This window comes from Capricornis sumatraensis, chromosome 5 (genome assembly GCF_032405125.1).
Source record: "Capricornis sumatraensis isolate serow.1 chromosome 5, serow.2, whole genome shotgun sequence".
In the NCBI taxonomy this organism is placed as follows: domain Eukaryota; kingdom Metazoa; phylum Chordata; class Mammalia; order Artiodactyla; family Bovidae; genus Capricornis; species Capricornis sumatraensis.
In genome coordinates, this window is record NC_091073.1 from 70,486,432 (window position 1) to 70,504,140 (window position 17,709).

Consider the following 17,709-nt stretch of genomic DNA (forward strand, 5'->3'; position numbering starts at 1 on the left):
CTCTCCCCGGAGCAGGGAGCTCCAGCCTTGGCAAAGGTGGCCGGCTGGTGAAAGGCATTAACCCCTTCTCTGGGGGCAGAGTCTGGTCTCTGGCTGCCTAGGCAGAAGCCGCTGCCCGGCGCCGCTATAAATAACCTGGAGGGGGCGGGCCGTGGGGCGGTGTCCCTGCGGGCGGGGGAGGCGGGAGATACCCCCAGTGCCCAGGGCCGTACCTCGGCCGCCCCGGCGCCTTGGGGAGGGAGGGGCCCACTCCGCTCCGACCGGTAGCGGAGAAGGGTGGGAGGCACCGGAGTCAGCGGGCGGGGCGGGACGGCCTGCGCTGGGTGGTGCGCTCCTGTTCGCGGCCGCACAGGGCATGGGGGGTCCCGCGGGGGCCCCACGCCTCCTCCACGTCCCGCACTGTGTCCTCTGTCTGCTCTGCTTTCTCCCGCCACTGCTTAAAGTAAGTGTGGGGTGTGGTGGGGGGTGCTGTTCTCAGGGTGGGGGTGCCGGGAGCTGGAGCTCTGTGCTCTCCTGACTGCGAGGGGGCGGAGGTGGGGGGTGGGGGGCTCACTGCTTAGTTACTGGGTTTAGTTTCACTCAGCCCTGTTAGCAGATGGATGGAAGAGGTCTTAGGGCTTGGTGGCTGGCATGGAGTTGGGGATCCCTGCATCCGGTGATGGGATGGAGATGTCCTGCCTAAGTGAGGGGGAAGGGGAGGGAGATGAAACTCTTAACACTAGCTAGGATGGGACTTAGCAGCCCTTGTGGATGAGCAGAGGGTGCAGGGAGACGCCCTAGTGTCTAGGACATGCCCTTTCCTCAGGTCCAGGAATTCCTGGTCTCGGTCCACTCTCCCCTCCTCCATGGATTGCACTCCTCCTTCCTTGTAGGAGCCTCAAGTCCCTGCCTCACCCCATCCCAGTTCTGGTCCTTCCCCACAAGGGATCCCCAGAAAGCTGTCCCCTGTCTCCTGCAGGCAGGCCAGTCCCCACCCTCCTCTCAGTGCCTGAAACCAGGCAGCCCTCTGTATCAAATGAGCAATGGAGCAAAGGGGATACCTGGGGGAACCAACCTTGCCAAGCACTTCTCAAAGCTGTAAGTATCCCCCCATGCCCAAAGCTGTGGGTGTGCGCACTGGCCAGAGTCAGGGTCTGCAGGTGGGAGCTGGGGCTGTTGAGGTGGAGAAGAGCTGCACAGAAAGAGCTGAAGAAGTGAGAGTGAGGTTGGGAGGGAGTGATACCCAGAAATGGATGTGGGAGGAATTGATCTCTAACTCTTTTCCCATTTTACAGATGGGGAAACTGAGGTTCAGAGAGGGAGGGCCACACTTTTCATGAAGAGCCACGATATTAAAAGTGTTCAAGGCCATGCAGGGCAAGGGTCAGAGCCAGGATGGAGGTCAGGAGGCCTGGTCCCATCCCCATATGTCACAGAGGACTCCTTGAGCATCCACTGTCTGTGGCAAAGTGGTTTTGCCAACAGACTTGATCAAATCCCTGCTTTGCTGATTAGTGTGTCACCTTGGGCAGGCTACTCACGTTTCCCCTCAGTTTCCTCCTGGGTAAAATGAGGATGGTTTTGGTGCTTAATGAATAAGGTTGTCATGAGGAATGGTTGTGATTGTGCCTGGCACAGAGTTAGCACTCAGTAGACACAGCTGGGGTTTTGTACCGGGTACTTGAGATGAAGACATGAGGGACCCTGCCCTTCCAGGGGGTCTGGTTAGGTGGAAGACAGGATGGGGCACCGAGCCAGAGTGTGGTCAGTGCGCCAATGGGCAGATAGTCCCTGGACCTGCCAGGTCCTTTTAATGCCATTGCAGGGAGAGGTGGAAGCTGTGGAGTAGATTCACTACCACCCACAACCTCTCATTCCTACTCCTGATGTCTTCTCTGAGCTCTTTTGCCCCCTAGCACTTGTTCCCTGGGTGGGTGCCTTCCAAGAGAGCTGGTGTTAGGACCAGGGTTGCCCTTTGGCCCTGCCCCTCTGGGAGCCATGATGCCAACTGCCCAAGCTGGTTAGATGGAGAGGGTTGCTGGTTGCTGCCCCAGACTCCAGCGCAGGTGGAAGAGTCTGTGGGAGGTTACCCTGGGTCCCAGGGATGTCAGGACCGGGAACCTCAGAGGCAAGAGCCTGCTCTCCCCTTAGAGTCCACCCAGGCCCTGCCCCTAGCCCCCTGGATGGCCCAAGATCAGAGACTAGTTAACCACCCAAAGGTATCATTGCATAACTGCCAAAGAGCACTGTGGTCTCTCTAGCCCCAAAGAGCAGTCTTCTTTGCTCTTGGTCTTCGTGGTAATGCTATTTATTTCTGGATCCTTTTCCAACTATTCTGAAATTTCTGTTGTCTATGAAAATAGAGTAAGTGACCTGGAGCAGGTGGTGGGGAAATAAGAGAACCCAGGAGGGACCTGGCCTCCAGCCCTCTCATTTATTCAGTAATACTTTATTCAACCAGTATTTAAGGAGGATCATGCGTGGTAAAGACACAAGGGTGAAAACATCAGCCTTTACCCTATAAAGTTGATAGCCTAGAGCAGACATGAGCAGGAAGAAAATAATGGTGAAGAATTAATTGTGTATTTACTAGCTGGTCATGAGAACTGATGGCTCAGCGAGTAAAGAATCACCCGTAATGCAGAACGAACATGGGTTGGTTCCCTGGCTCAGGACGATCTCCTGGAGGAGGAAATGGCAACCTACCCCAGTACTCTTGCCTGGAGAATCCCATGGACAGAGGAGCCTGCTGGGCAACAGTCCAAAGGGTCTTAAAGAGTCTGATAGGACTGAGAGACTAAGCACACACATGGGAGCTAAGAACAAGTGTGTGCAGATGTAAGAGCCTCTGCCAGAATTGGGAGGAGGTCTAGTGGGCGGTGGGCAGGATGGCGGGGGTGGAGATGCGGTGCTCCTGGATAGGGACTGAGAAAAGAGCAAGCTAGAGGGAAGGCTCCAGGGTTCCAACCCTGAGAAGAGATGGTATGAGGCTCCAGGGAGCATGGTGGTCCTGGTGGGACCTGATTTCTATCCCTGGGGAACTCAGGGCTCGCTGACCTGGGGAGGTGCCTGATCTCACAATTGCAATTGTGAAGGTTCCAGCAGGCAGTTGAATAGTGAGGATACCCTGGGCCAGCCCCCACTGCAAGGGCCTGGAGGAGCCAAGCCTTCACTCTGGTGCTACTGGCTGCCCTCTGAGCCCTTGAGAAGCTACTTTGAAAGCAGTGCTGAAATCATACAGCCTTCTTGGGCACCAGGCGCCTTGCCAAGCCCTTTACTAAAACAGTGGGAAGGTGGGGACATTTATTTACAGACGGAAATGGAGGGCAAGTAAGGCTAAGGAATATGGCGCTGGATTCCAAAATCCTTGATTAAAACCGCCTCGCCCTCTGTGACACACTGGTAAAGAATCTGCCTGCCAATGAGGGAGACACAGGTTCAATCCCTGGGTCAGGAAGAATCCCTGAAGAAGGAAATGACAACCCACACCAGTATTCCTGCTTAGAGAATCCCATGAATAGAAGAGCCTGGCAGGCTACAATCCACGGGGTCACAAAAAGTCGGACACGACTTAGCGACTAAACATCAACAACATCACCCTCTGTGAAGACCCCAAGAGTCCTATCTGGGTCCAGATCCGCAGATTTCTGGGCAACAAGACACTCCCTCAGGACCTCAAAACAACTTTTCTTGCTTCTGGTGGGGTCATCTGTCCCAAGAAGGCTCAGCAAACAGGGAAAACACAGAGTCCAGAAGCCTGGACCCTCCCTAACCTGCACAGCCCCTCCCCAAGACCAAGGCCAGGGCCCTGCACACCCCCGCCCGCCCCCCATACCCAGGGTCTACAGGGTGGGGGTGGGGAAACTCAGCGGCCATTTACCAGAAGCTAATTCATCTAATAACTCTTCCCCCAAATTCAAATACTCTCTGAGTGTTTTCTAACTTAATCAGCTAATTTGGTCTCTCCATTTTTGCCATTTTGTTGATGTTTTAGGATGTTTTTAAAAAACCAATTTGTCTGAGGGCAATGCCCATTTAATTTCATATTCCTAGTCAGTCTCAGCTTTGCAGCACTTCATGAATTACGGGACTATTCTGTATTCTCTTAACTGTCATTTTCTACTTTATCTAATTTTAAGCATTTTTAGGCCTCCTCAGTCAGTTTGTCTCAGGTCATTGTATCCAAAATTTTATTTTTATAAGATGTCATTTCAAATCTTCCAGAGGGAGGGGTATATTATTCCATAAGCTTATTTTGTTTATTCTCTTTAGCATCTGCACCAGGCTTACCACATGCTTGATACTGTTCTAAGCCCTGACACACATTACTGCTTTTAAGCTTCGCAACCACCCTGGGGCATAAGACCATCATTTTCCCCCATTTGACAGATGAGAAAGCTGAGGCAAGTTCACGTGGTCAGTCATCTACTGGTAGTAGGGACAGGATTCAAAGGAGATAGACTGACTGCAGATTCAGTTCTGTTAATGAAAATGTAAGATATTCAGATACCAACACAATCAGAAAAAGGTGACTCTTAGGCCAACTGACATTAGATGAGTTGATCATTAAGAGATCATTTTAGGCCTCGTGACCTGTTATGAGACCTCTTCCTGCAGTTCCTGCCTTCCCTCCCTCTCCCTACCCTCTTTATTCCTCCCTGCTGGTCCCTCAGACATCTGTATGCAGAGATCAGGGCATGACACAGGACAGGGAAGAGGGACAGAGGTGAGAGGGCGCCACGGGCTTTCAGAGACGAGGGAGAGCACTTGGCAAGGGGAGGTCTGGAAGTTTCTCCAGGCAAGCTGGTGGACTGGATGGGAGAGTGGGACATCTTGGGCAGAGGGACCTGCTGGAACATGCGGGGAAGGGAGATCTGGCTGGAAGGCTGCTGTGGACTCCTGGGCTCTTCACTCAGAGATCTGGGCAGCTGACTTTTTAGAACAGAGCACCTTCCAGAAAGCCTGTCCAGATACTCCAGAAAATCATCACCTACTTCCTTCGTCTGACTGCCAGTCCCTCAGCCTCTGCCTCGGCCAGCCTCAGCTCCCGTATGGCCTCCGCTGTGTCTGCTCAGGGCCCAGGCTCAGCCTCCTCTCCCCCACCTTTCTTCCCCCTCTTCTGCCTCTCTGTCTCCCTCTAGTCTTCCTCTTCTCCTCTCCCCTTTCTTCCCTCTCTCCTCTTTCCTTCCTTCCCTGTCCCCCAGTGCCCTCATCTCCTCCTCCTTCCCCAGGACAGGGCCTGAGTTCCTCCTGCCTCTATTCCTAGCTCAGGCTCAATGAAACCAGTGAATGAAAGAGAACCCTGGGGAGGACTCCTCCCCCTCCCAGAGGAGTCCTCTCTGACCTTGGGCAGAGCGGGAGGAGGCAGGGAGCTTACCCCATTCCCCTCCAGTTACTGGCAGCCTGGCTGCAGGACCTGTGGTCCCAAATCTCCCAGGCTTAGACCAGTGGCTAATTTTAGAGGAAGCCTTGTCACCAAGCCAGGAGGGAGCACTAGGCTGGGCCAGACCCCCTGGCTCCAGGGAGATGGCACCTTTCAAGCCCGCCTGTCCCCTGGGGCACAGATTCTGCTTGGGCAGGGCCCAAGGGTGGAGAAAGAGCAGCTGGCATCTTGGCTTCAACCCACTGCCTCCTCCCCCTGCCAGGGCGACTCCCTTGCCCTCGTCTAAGGTGAGAGCTTCCGACTCCAGACACACTGAGGCTGGAACTAGGACCCCAGCCACTCTCAAAGGGAGAATTCAGAAAGAAGGCTGCCTGGCAAGCTGGAAAACCCCAGAGCCTGAGTTCCCAGAGCTGGGGGTCAGGGTGCCACTCTATCTGGTGGAGGGGGCCGTGGTCTCATCCACACAGACATTTATTGAGCACCTGCTGTGTGCCAGGCTCTGGACTGGGAACTGTGAGTCAAACAGACACGGGCCCTGAGGTCCGGCAGCCTGTAGCTTCGTGGGGCAGGACTGAGGCGTAAGGACAGCTCTCTGCTGCTGTAACAGCCAAGAGCTAATCAGTACAGAAGCCCAAGGTGTCTGCCACACAAGGTAAAGGGGTCTTCAGGGGGCTCAGAGTCAGTTCCAGAAGCCAGACTTCTTGTGTCTCTTGAGCACAGCCCTGCCCAACTGACTGGGTCTGCCTCCTCTCCTGCCATGACCTAGCTCTCTGCCTGAAGCCCCCCACTCCAGTGGTGAGAGCAGCTTCTTACTCACCCTGTTTGGAGCCAGGGTCCTCCCAGCATCCATGGACCACAGGCCTTCACCTGCTTACTCAGCTTGTCCGTGTGTATCTGACCAACTCTTAACCTACTAGACTAACTGTCCAATCGTGCCTCTGCCCCTTACTCACTCATTGTGTGGCCTTGAGCGGTGACTTCACCACTCTGGGCCTCAGTTGCCTCACCTGTAAAATGGGATCATTAGAGACCTCAGTGGCAGTTGTGAGGATTAAATGGGCTTTGCTGAAGCATTCAGAGCTTCATCTAGGACGCAGGAAATGCTGACTACACATCAAAGAAGCCTCTTTCCAACCGGTGAGCACAGGCTAGTCTCTTGTTGATCTATGCTGGCTTCTCATCGCGGTGGCTTCTCTTGTTGCAGAGCATGGGTGTCTAGGACAGGCAGGCTTCAGTAGTTGTGGCTTGTGGGCCTAAATGCCCCGTAGCTTGTGGAATCTTCCTGGGCCAGGGATCGAACCTATGTCCCCTGCATCGGCAGGTGGATTCTTAACCTCCAGACCACCAGGGAAGTCCCACCCTCTTAATAGCATCCCTAGACCAGAAGCTCGCTGCTTTCTGTGCAGGCCCTGTGCTTCCCTGCCTCTCAGCCTTTGCTTGCCCAACTCCCGCCCCTAGAATTTCTTTCTGCTCCTCTTACCCTTCCTCTTCCCTTGGACTCAGTTTCTATGCCCAGTTTCCTCGCCCAGCATCCACTGAGCACTGAGCAGTGAGCCCGGTGAGGGAGGTGCAGATGTACTTTCAGGGGCCACTGTCTGTAGAAGGGGGGCTGCTGAGGGCTGAGGGGGAGCTGCACTGGCTGGAGAGTTTGGAAGGTGGAACACAGGGTTTCCAGGAGGTTTTTCTAGAGGAGAAGGGCTTGATCCAGGCCATGGGACTCCCTCTAATGGGGTTGGAACCCTCTATCTTTGAACACTCTAACTAGAGCCCTCCTAGAGTCCATGGCGAGATGGACACAGGGAACATGTGCCTTCTATGTGCCAGCTCTTGACATTCAGTAATTTGTGTGATGCACACCAAATCCCAGGGGCCTGTATTATCCTCATTTCAAAGGAGGAGGGCAGGACTCAAGGAAGTTGAATAACTTGGCCAAGGCCACAGCGCTGAGGAGCAGCAACCCCAGAGCCCTGAATGTGGGCGGGTTCGCGTCTGCCGCCTCTGAGAGCTCATCACCCAGCCCTTGGGGGTATTCATTCGTGGCTGTGTCTCTGCTCTCCCTGGCCCACCGTGTGCTTTCTGAGGGCACCAGTCTCTTCTTCCTCCTGCCTGCCCACCTACCGCTCACTACCACCCACAGCAGCGGCTGTGTCCAAAATAGGCACCTCCAGAGTATGCCGCAGGTTTGCGCTGAGTCAGATCCAGCCAGCCGGCCCCTTGAAGAGAATGAATGTCTTTAACAGCTTATTGGACCAGTGAAGAAGGAGAGGGGGCCCAGATCTGGGAGTGATTCCAAACCCTTTCTGATCTGCTCGCCATTTTGCCCACGCTTGAACAGCACACATCGATACTGAGCACAGTGGCTGTGCCCCCTGTTTTACTCAGCCAGAAGACTCAGCTGTGGCCTCAGATCACAGCGACTGATACAAGGACAGCCCCACCATGCCTGAGTCCCACTGGAGGATGTCCTGTGTCCCTGTCCGTGAGCTTAGCACACATGTTCAGACTCCCACCTAAAGCTGAACACGAGATGCCTGGTAACTGGGGGCTTTGAGAGAAGGGGCTTGCATCTAAGATGCAAACTCTGGTCGGTCAGAGTCCACCATCAATGGCGAGCACCTCTGCATTGAGCATTGCTCCTCCAGTGACCTCCAGAGGCTGGGGGCTTCCTAGGAACTCACCCCATCCCCCAAATAAACTGCTACCGGCTGCTTCTCAAACAAAGAGAAGGGGGCTGGAAAGGGGTAATGGGTCAGGCCTAGGACCCGCACTTTCCCCAGACCAGCTGAGGGTGGGACACCAGAATTCTTCTTGGAGGATCTTGGGACCCAGAGTGTCCCTCCCCAGCCCACTTCACCCCTGGCAGGTGGCTCTCTGGGCAGCCGGGCCTTCCTGATGCCCAAGAAGCTGACACTGGGTAGCTCCTGGCATCCCTGGGATATGTGAACAACAAGACCATGGCCCCCAGTATCTGTCCTGCAAGCCAAATGGCCAGAGCTCCTGGCTGATGGCTCAGGAAGCTCCTTGTAGTGCACACACACTATATGCATATTATTCACATACACAAGCACACACCCTACACAGACATATACATGCCCCGCACATATAGCCCTTATGCACACTAACCTCACACACAGGACTTCGGCTCCCCAGCAGTTCCTTCTGCCCTTAGCCCCGTGGAGACAGTTGACAGAACCCAGGAGCAATGAGTGCTTGTGGGTTCTGGCCGTGCCGCTCTCGCTCTTCCATCTGACCAAGCGGTGTCATTAATTAGGAGCTCCAGGCCGGTGTGGTGAGGGTGAGCGTGTGGCCTCCAGCCCCGGCACAGGAAATGGACTAAGCCTGATGTGAGGAATGTGATGTTTGAGGACTGTCCGGCTCTGGTCCTGGGAATATTGTAGGACAAACATTGACCCAGCTGCCAGGGAGGGAGCATCCGGCAGGCAGGAGAAAGGGGAGGGGCTGCCCACTACAGGGGCAGTCTTTCTAGAATCAGGAATATCAGTGTTGGGGTGGTGCAAAAGTCATCTCATATGCACACACGCAAGTGCACACACTCACACACACTGGTCATAGGATAAAAACAGTGGTGGTCTTGGAAGGAATGGGAGACGATGGTTAGAATTGTAGAGGGCATTGCTTTTGTTCAGTCTCACACCATGCATTTCCCAACCTCTCTGTTTTTTGCACATCTGTTGTCTATCTATGACACCACCCTTACCCTATGACACCACCTCTATCCCAGCACTACCCTTATGACACCACCTCTATCCCAGCACTACCCTTATCAACTGGGTACAAACTCCTACTCAACCTTCAAAGCCCACATCAGTGTGACTTCCTCTGTAATGCTACCCCATTCCTTCTAAGCAAATTATAGACCCTGTAACAAGTTGGTTATCTATCCATCTTTCCCACCAAAAGATGGTCCCCTCGAGGACAGAGATAACCACATCTACTTTATCCCTCCATATTTAGCATTCCCTCATGACTTTTTCAGGAGATGTGATCCTGGGTGGTTTCTCTTTTGGATGGGATTGCCATTGTTACAACAACCATATTTGTTCCCAGGCAAGTCTCTACATTGGCACCATGGTCCCTTCCTTTTCTCCTACTCGTTTTCTGGCTGCCCCTAACATGCCACCTCTTCCAGGAAGCCTCCCCTGTCTTCCCAAGTTCAAGTTAGGAGTCTCTTCCACATATTAACCTTTGTAATTTTCTCGTTACCTGTGTGATAGGGAAACAAACTATTCACTCTTCTCCCATCTCTTCTGAGCCTCCAAGTCTAGGGGGTCCCTACCTGACCTGGGACTACTTTGAAGATGCCACTGTGTCCCCCAGCCAGTCCCCCAGCCTGACACACAGTCGGGGTTGTACAGGTTTGCTAGGGGATTGAAGGGCTGGTGGACACCCCCACTCCAGCTTTGCCAACTGAAGAGCACAGGGCACATCCCATCCTGGGGAGGAAACCTTTGGGGGCTGAGGGATGGACAGAGCATGTTCTTCCCTGGGGCACCAAGCCTCACTAGACCACCTCTAAGGCCTTTTCAGGGTTCCAGGCCTGGCCAGGCTGCTGGTCTGCTGTGTGGGGCCTTGAACTTTCCCTCCTCTTTGTCCCTGTGTACAGTATAGAGGAGTGAGGGACAGGACAGGGCGGGGCAGGGAGCAGGGAGGGGCAGACATATGCTGTCACTGTCTAGCCAGAGCCTGACCTTCATCCCTCTCGTCCTCTAGGTGGGGTCCAGCCAGGCACCCAGAGGCCAGCCCGTGTGGGCACTGCTGGAACAGTACTGCCACTCCATCAAGACCCTCGCCAACCTCTCAGGTATGCCAGCCCCTTGCCACCACCTGCAGCAGACCCTGGGAAATGAGGGCGAGCCTCTGGGCCTGGGGGAGAAGCGGGCCAAGCCAGGCTCAGCAGGTGGTAGATAGAGACTGGCTTCCAGGCCTGGGCCGTGGGTCTGTCCTTGGGCAGCCCCCTTCCCCACTGGGGGCACAGGTCACTGATGAAGAAGGGCTCGGCCGGGAGTCCTCCTCCAGCTCCCGGCTCCCTATGTCTGTGCCTAAGGAAGTGGCTGGGCTGGCATTCAGGTGCCCAAGAAGGGGGCACCACTCTGCTTCAAACTCCAGCAGAAGGTGTAAAATACATTCCCCGTTGCCGTGGCTACAGGTGTCACCTCCTGGTAAGAACCTGCGAAGTAGCAGCTGGGTCCCTGAGTTCTGACCCCTTAGAGTTTCCTGGCAGCTGATTCAGAGTCATGAGGCAGCCACTGCAGCGCTCAGAAGAGTCCTGGGTCTTCACGGGCTCTGGAAAGACGTCCCCAAGGCTCCATCCAATGTCCCAGCCTTCTCAGGGCTGCAGCCACAGAGGCAGCAAGGAAGGAGGAGGGCTGCAGTGTCCCTGGGATCTGGAGCTACTGCCAGAGCAGAAGGAGACAAGAGTGCTGGCAAGAGCTGGGACCCGGCACCAAACGCAGCTTGAGTTGCGCACCAGAGAGGAAAACCCTGCCGTCTGCCCTCCTTACAGTGGGGTGGTCAAGAGCCCAGGTGCTTGGGTCAGACAGACCCGATCCCAGCTCTGGATCCCAGCTCCTCCACCTAACAGCTGCATGACCCTGAACAAGTCACCCGGCCCATCGTATTAATTTGCTTGTTAGTCACTCAGTCGTGTTCAACATTTTGCGACCCCACAGACTATAGCCCACCAGGCTCCTCTGTCCCTGGAATTCTCCAGACAAGAATACTGGAGTGGGTTGCCATTTCCTCCTGCAAGGGATCTTCCCCATCCAGGGATCAAATCCCGGTCTCCTGCACTGCAGGCAGATTCTTTAGCGTCTGAACCACCAGGGAAGCCCATTAATTTGCTTGGGCTGCTGTAAAATACCACAGACTGGTTAGTTTAAACAACACAATCACAAGGCCTCCCCTGGTTGACTTGTAATATCATTCATCCATTTCATAAATGGAATATGTCATATATGTATATATTTAATTTGGAAAAAGATATTTTTAAAAATCGAAGAAGACTATTAATGCTCATTATCCCACAACCCAGGAATTTTTTAATGTTTCTATCTGCCAGAAGTTTATCACACCATAGAATTTCATGTTTTCTTCTTTTTTCTTTTTCCACAAAACCAGGATGATCCTGTGTCTACAGTTCTGTAACCTGCTTTTTCTTCTTGTAACTCAGAGTGAACATTTCCCTGTGTCATTAATTATTCATCCACCACATTGCTGGTGGTGCTGCCTAGCAGCCACGGTGGGGACGCATCATCCCTCATTAACCATGCCTCTGCAGTGGGCGGTACTGGCTGTTAGGATGCCCTTGAACTTCAGGAATAGTTTCTCTTGTCCCCACATGATAGGTATCTCCTTTTAGGTGTCCACCAATTGAGAAAATGCATATTGACTAACCTAAAGCTCAGAAACAAGTAAAACAACCTATTGTTTAGAAATATGTACGTGTGATAAAACTGAAAAAATTAAGAGCAAAGGAATGATAAATGCAACATTCAAAGAATGTTCCCTCTGAGGTAGGAGTGTATAGACAAATTTGTAAGTGATTGGTAATGATCTAGTTTTGGATTGGGCAATAGATCGTTATATGTGCTACTACATACAAACTTCTATAACAGAAAAGACTAAAATGAAATAAAGTTGGGCCATGTATAGGCTAATGATGACAAAGGGTCATGAATCAAAGACTATGATCAATTAAATTGCATGACCCTAAGGTCCAAATAAAGGGAAAAAAGCCCCACATAATCACAAGAGACTTCAGGCAGGCTTTAAATGGATTGTTTCTGTTTTATTCATCACAGAGGAATCTAATAGAGCATATACTGTAAGTTGTAAGGCATATTATTTTTTCAGTCCATAGGCAATGTAAGAGTCCAAATGGAATCAAGGATCCCTTGGAAATAACTCCCTAATCCAAAACACACACACACACACACACATTCACACACATACACACCAGGACTGATCGTATGTGAAGAGACCCTTGGATCTCAGGAGACAGGGCTTCTGCCAAAGCATCCATTCCTCCAGTGTTGATTTGCTGAGCACAAGCATGAAGCACTCTGATGGGTGCTGGGGACTGGTTAGTGAACGTGACCAGCCCTGCCTTCCACAATAGAAAAACTAATAACCTTGATGTGATATAGACTAGCCCCCAGCAGACCGAGGCATGGAGAAGAGCCACCCACCCCAGATGAGACACAGGAGGTGGGGGCTAAGCTGAGCATTAGAAGGGCGGATGGGAGTCAGCTGGGGTAACTGCAATAGAGCGGTAAGGGCGTTCCCGGCAGAGGGGACAGCACATGCGAAGGTGTGGAGGCAGAGAATGTTCCAGGGGAATGGTGAGTGGACCCACAGGGCATCTCAAGTTCAGCAAGAGGAGGGGATGGGGAATAGACAATCATGAAGAGCCCTGTTTGCGGTGCTAAAGAGCTGGGCTTCGTCCCAAGGGCAGTGGAGAGCTGCTCTTGCGAGAAGTCACACAATCTTAGAAAAATCACTTCCTCTGCCCAGTGGAGGAGGCAAGGAGCCCAGTCTGGCTGCTGTGGAGAGGAGGATGGCCTGGGAGGGGTTGGAGGGGGAAATTCCTTTTCTTCCTCTGGGCCTCCATTTGGCTATCTGTAAATGAGAGTGTGGAGTTGGACAGTTGCCAGGAGCCCTTCCTGCTCCACAGCCTGGTCCCTCGCTCCACTTGAAGACACCAGGCCATCTCCACTGTGCCAAGGTGAAGTGAGATGCGATGAGGAAGGAGTGTCTGGTCTGGCCTGGGGCACCATCCCCCGTGCCACAGGGCAAGAGTGGGGCACCTTCTGGCCTCTCCCAAGCCTTCCATGCCCTCAGCAGCCCCATTGTAACCACAGTGAACCCCACAGCCTGTCCCAGTTCTGTATACTCATCAGCCTGACTGAGCACAGCCACTCAGACATGCAAAGGCTGTCCCCTTAAATCCTGTTTTCTAGCGGATATCTGATGGGTGGTGGGATGAGTGAGAGAAAGCGTGTACTGTGCAGACCCGTGACTATGTGAGATGCTGTGTGTGTTTCCATTATGCTCTGCATGCCTGTCCGGTGTTCAGCTGAACCCTGGAGCACCTGGACTGCCACTGCAGCTGCCATCAGAGGTGGGCCAGAGGTACCTGCCCCCACGAACCCCAAGACACACAGGTGTCTCCCCCAGCACCTGTCACACTGCCCTACAGCTTATTTGCTAGCTCTCCCACCAGCCTAGGGGCATACAGACTGTCCTGAATACCTCTGCCCCAGTGCCTGGCCTGGGAGCTCACCTCCATCCCAGGGACCTCCCACCCACCTCTGCTTCCTTAGCTAGCAAAAAGGCCCAAACTTTAAGGGTAGTTGGAGTTCATCTAGGTGAGGAAAGTTTTTGCTCTTTACAATTTCTTCCTCATTTACTTATTTGCAAACACTAAAATGAGCTGTAAAATGCATTTGTTCCAAAGCTGCTCCTTTTTCCATTTTCCTCTCTGTCACACCTAGAATAGCAGACAATCGTGCTGGTGATAATAAACTCCACGATGAAATGGCACTGCATTCTGGAGGCCAGGGGGCCTTGGGTCTCTGGGCCTGTGCTCAGGTCCAGACTGTCCTGTCAGGATGCAGAATGGTCTTTAGCTCTGCTCCTGAAATGGTCACTTCCCAGAGGAACCTTTATCACATGTGCTCTCCAGTTAAGAGCAGTCCAGGTCACCCAGGCCAGCCTTCCATCCTGCATGTGAGACGTTAAGTCCTTGGCCTCTGGTCACTGGGCACTCACCTCCCCCTGAGACAGCTGCTTTTCCTGTGCGGTGGCTCTGGTGATGAACAGGTTAATAACTTTAGCTTGGGCTCTCCTTTCCCTCTGTGCTGGGAGCAGTGTGTGGAGCGCCCTCCTTTGTGCATGAATGAAACTACTTCCCAATGAAGAAATGGGCTGATCCTGCCAGCCACAGTCTAGCCTGTGGGGGACAAGCCCTGTGCAGCAGGGCTTGGTCTGGGACTCGGCCCGAGTCTCATCCTGGCACTGGTGGCAGGACTCTGCCTAGGGTTGGGGTTGGGACCCAACTGATCCTCGCCTGCTCCTGGCACTGGTTATTAGGGACAGTCAGGGACCTCTGCCTCTGCAGCTGCCCAGAGCTGAGCCAAGGGCTCTGTCCATTTAAAAGGCAGAGGATAGACCTGGCTGGCTGGTCTGCACCTTGTATCTGCCAATCAGCTGACCCCAGAGAGATTCCCGTGCTTGCTGTCTGGCTCTGCCTGGGCAATGAGAGCAGCATTAATATGGAGGCTGGTGAGACTGGAGCACACAAACACAGCCCAGTGTGCCTCTCCCCTCTCCCTGCTCAGGAAATAACGCTGGCTCAGGATGCTCTCAGCCTTCCCTTGCAGCTTTGTTCCCAGTGAAAGATGGCAAGAAGGCCTAGGACTAGCCACCCTGGGGCTTCCAGCCCAGCTCTGGGTCCCAGCTCTCCCTGCCCTCTAAAGATAAAAGCACACACATACACATTCACACACATGTACATCTCCCTCAGTCTTTGCATCTCATAACTCAGGACCAGAGTCTCAGGGCTGGGAAGGGCCTTTGAGAACGTTTCACTGATGGAGAAACTGCCCCAGAAGAGAGGGTGAGAACTGGGGTAACATGCAGGGAGACCAGAGACAAAGGCAGGCCTGAATCCAGCCTGAGTTGAGGTGAGCCATATCCCAGGCCCTGTCTCTTGAGCCCAGATCCACCTCCACCCCCCATCAGTAGACCTGAGCAGTGGACCTGTCCTCACACTCAGAATGGAGCCACAGGGAGTTAAGGAGCAGGCAGTCCTGAGGGGCCTGGGCAAATTCCAGATAAAGGTTTTCAGCTCCTCCACACTTGCTGTGGGGTCTGATCTCCCCTCCACACTTACTTAAACACACACACACACACCCTGCTGTAGAAACCAGTTTCAGGTTGCCCTGCCCAAGCCAAGAGGAAAAGAGATTCTCACTTCTCCTTTTATTCCCTCTGAAACCCAGGGCAGTAAGACCTGGGTGTTTGACGTTCTCCAGATAATTTCAGCCAGTTTCTCCCCTGGACTTCTCCATCTCAGTGAACGGCAACGCTACGCCTGCCCCCAGTCACCCAAGTGGGAGACCGGGCATTACCCCTGCCTGCTGGCTCCTGTTGGAAGCCGCCCACCCACCCCTCTCTCCAGCCCTGCCTCACCAGGGCTGGTTTTCCCGGAAAGCCCCCTCCACCCTAGCCCCCATGCTGGCACAGGTCTGCACCTACTCAAGCCTCTTGATCTCGCCAGCCTCTTTCGTGGCTCCCTTGACTCCCTCGACGCCCTTCCAATCCACTCCTTTCCCAGAGGCCACGGAGGCTTTTCTAGAGTGCAGATCTGCTCGTGGACTCTCCACTCCCTGTCATCCCCTCCAGTGTCCTCGCTCAAGGAGAAGAAACAAATGGCGAGACACCGAAGGAGAAGAAACATGAGGCGAGCTTCTCGGGCGGGCGGGCGCGCTTTCCTGCCCCCGGCAGCCCCCGGGACTCGACCCTCGGGCAGGTCATTCCGCCACCCAAGGCGCACACTGTCCGTTCCCGCCGCCCTCCTCCGGACCTGGTGTGAGCCGGAGAAGGCGGACTCCGGGTTGGACTGGTGGGCCGAGGGCGGGGGCCTGGGCCTGGCAGAGAGGAGCCGCCCGGCCCCGCCCCCTGGTGCAGCCATTGGCCGCGACCGAGCGGGTGGACCCGCAGCCGGGTGCGTTCCGCGGCTCCTCTCCGCTAAGGTCCAGACTTGGCGGTCCCCGACGTTGGAGCGCAGCGCCGGGAGGCTGTTGGCAGGTCGGGGCTGGACGAGAGAAGCCAAGACTGCGCTCTCTCAGCCGCTCACTCTCGAACCCAGCCCCTGGCAGCCACGCTGGGCGCGCAGTCACACTCCCTCTCCGCGCGCGGCTCCGGGGCGCAATGGATGCGGCACTGCTCCACAGCCTGCTGGAGGCCAACTGCAGCCTGGAGCTGGCCGAAGAGCTGGTTTTGGACGGCTGGGGGCTACCCCTGCACTCCGAGGGTAGGCGGGAGCCGAGCAGACCCGAGCGGCGCGGACTCCTTGCCTGGCGCGTTGGGTGCGCCCAGGTCCCCGCGCTCGAGCGCCTCGCGCCCTGCGTCCTGCGGCGCCCCGCGGGCCCCAGCAGCCTCTCTGATCCCCGCTCCGCTCTCTCCCATCACCAGGTCCCTACTCCTACTGCAACACGACCTTGGACCAGATCGGAACGTGCTGGCCCCGGAGCGCGGCCGGAGCCCTGGTAGAGAGGCCGTGCCCCGAGTACTTCAACGGAGTCAAGTACAACACGACCCGTGAGTGTCCCTGGGACCCTCCGCCGCGGGCTCAACACCTGGCTCCCAGGAGGGCGGTTTAGAGGGTAGCGAGGGCTCCAAAGCCAGCGTCGAACACCTGAGAGCCACGGAACGGTCATAGCGCCGGCATTAAAGACATAATGTTAGGGGCGCTCCCTCTGCCCGTACCTCGGTAAGACAGTGATTTGCCCGCGATTCCCGTGCTCCATGCGCTGAGAACCCAGAAAGAGGAGAAGGAAATCCTTCCTTTTGAAGACACATCTCTCTCCCACATTATATACTCTGGTGCCTGAAGTTTCTCCGTTAGGGCTTCTCTTTGTTTAGCCGATTTCCGCCCCGCATCGCCCCGGGGCGGTGGGGAGGGATGGGGCGCCTAGGATATGTTCCCAACCCCTAGAGTGAGTGCGGTGGTCAGAATCTACTGTGGGAGCCGGGGAGAGCAGGAGGCAGGAAAGATGGGGTGAGGCTTATGTTGGGGCTGGGCATGCGAAGTGTAGCTGTTTCTGGACCAGAGTGTGGGGTGTAGTCTCTTCCCTACCTGGATGTCCTGGGACTGGCTTTCTGGGCGGTGAGTCGGGGCAGTGGTCAGCATTACTCCTGCCACCCAGCGTGGTGTCTGAATCAGGCCCACCCCCACCTCCTGGGGAGAACAGCCTGTGCCCCCCTTCCTCCTGGCAAATCACTGGCTAGCTTGCCACTCTGAGGAGGACAGCAGCAGATGCTCCAGGAGTCACACAGCATCCAGGTGGGGTGGTTCCGTATGTGCTCTGGGAGGGGAAGGGGGTGCCTGAGTCTATGCCCTCTGCAAGGTCCAATGGGAGCCAAGTGGCAGTGTCTTGTGAGGCATGGGACGCAACATCACTAGCCCACCCTGAAGGGCCACTCACATCTCCAGCCCCACCCACACCAGCAAAGAGCCTTCTGAGATGCTAGGCAGCAGTGGAGGGCCCCTGTTTGTCTGAAGCCCCTCACATCCTGGAAACATCATAGCAACCTCTGTGTGT

At 54.7% G+C, this 17,709-nt stretch overlaps 1 protein-coding gene across 3 annotated transcripts in view; it reads left to right on the forward strand.

The window, feature by feature from the left end:
* The first annotated feature begins 355 nt into the window (after positions 1 to 355).
* CRHR2 (corticotropin releasing hormone receptor 2) overlaps positions 356 to 17,709 on the forward strand; it is a 43,423-nt gene continuing 26,069 nt past the window's right edge. For 2 of the 3 annotated variants that reach the window (XM_068972689.1, XM_068972690.1), the window contains exons 1-2: positions 16,316 to 16,418; positions 16,580 to 16,705. In XM_068972689.1, the coding sequence (XP_068828790.1) occupies positions 16,316 to 16,418; positions 16,580 to 16,705 (229 nt within the window). Of the gene's footprint in view, positions 449 to 10,093; positions 10,185 to 16,315; positions 16,419 to 16,579; positions 16,706 to 17,709 lie in introns of those variants that run through there. The other variant, XM_068972688.1, reaches the window with a different exon arrangement.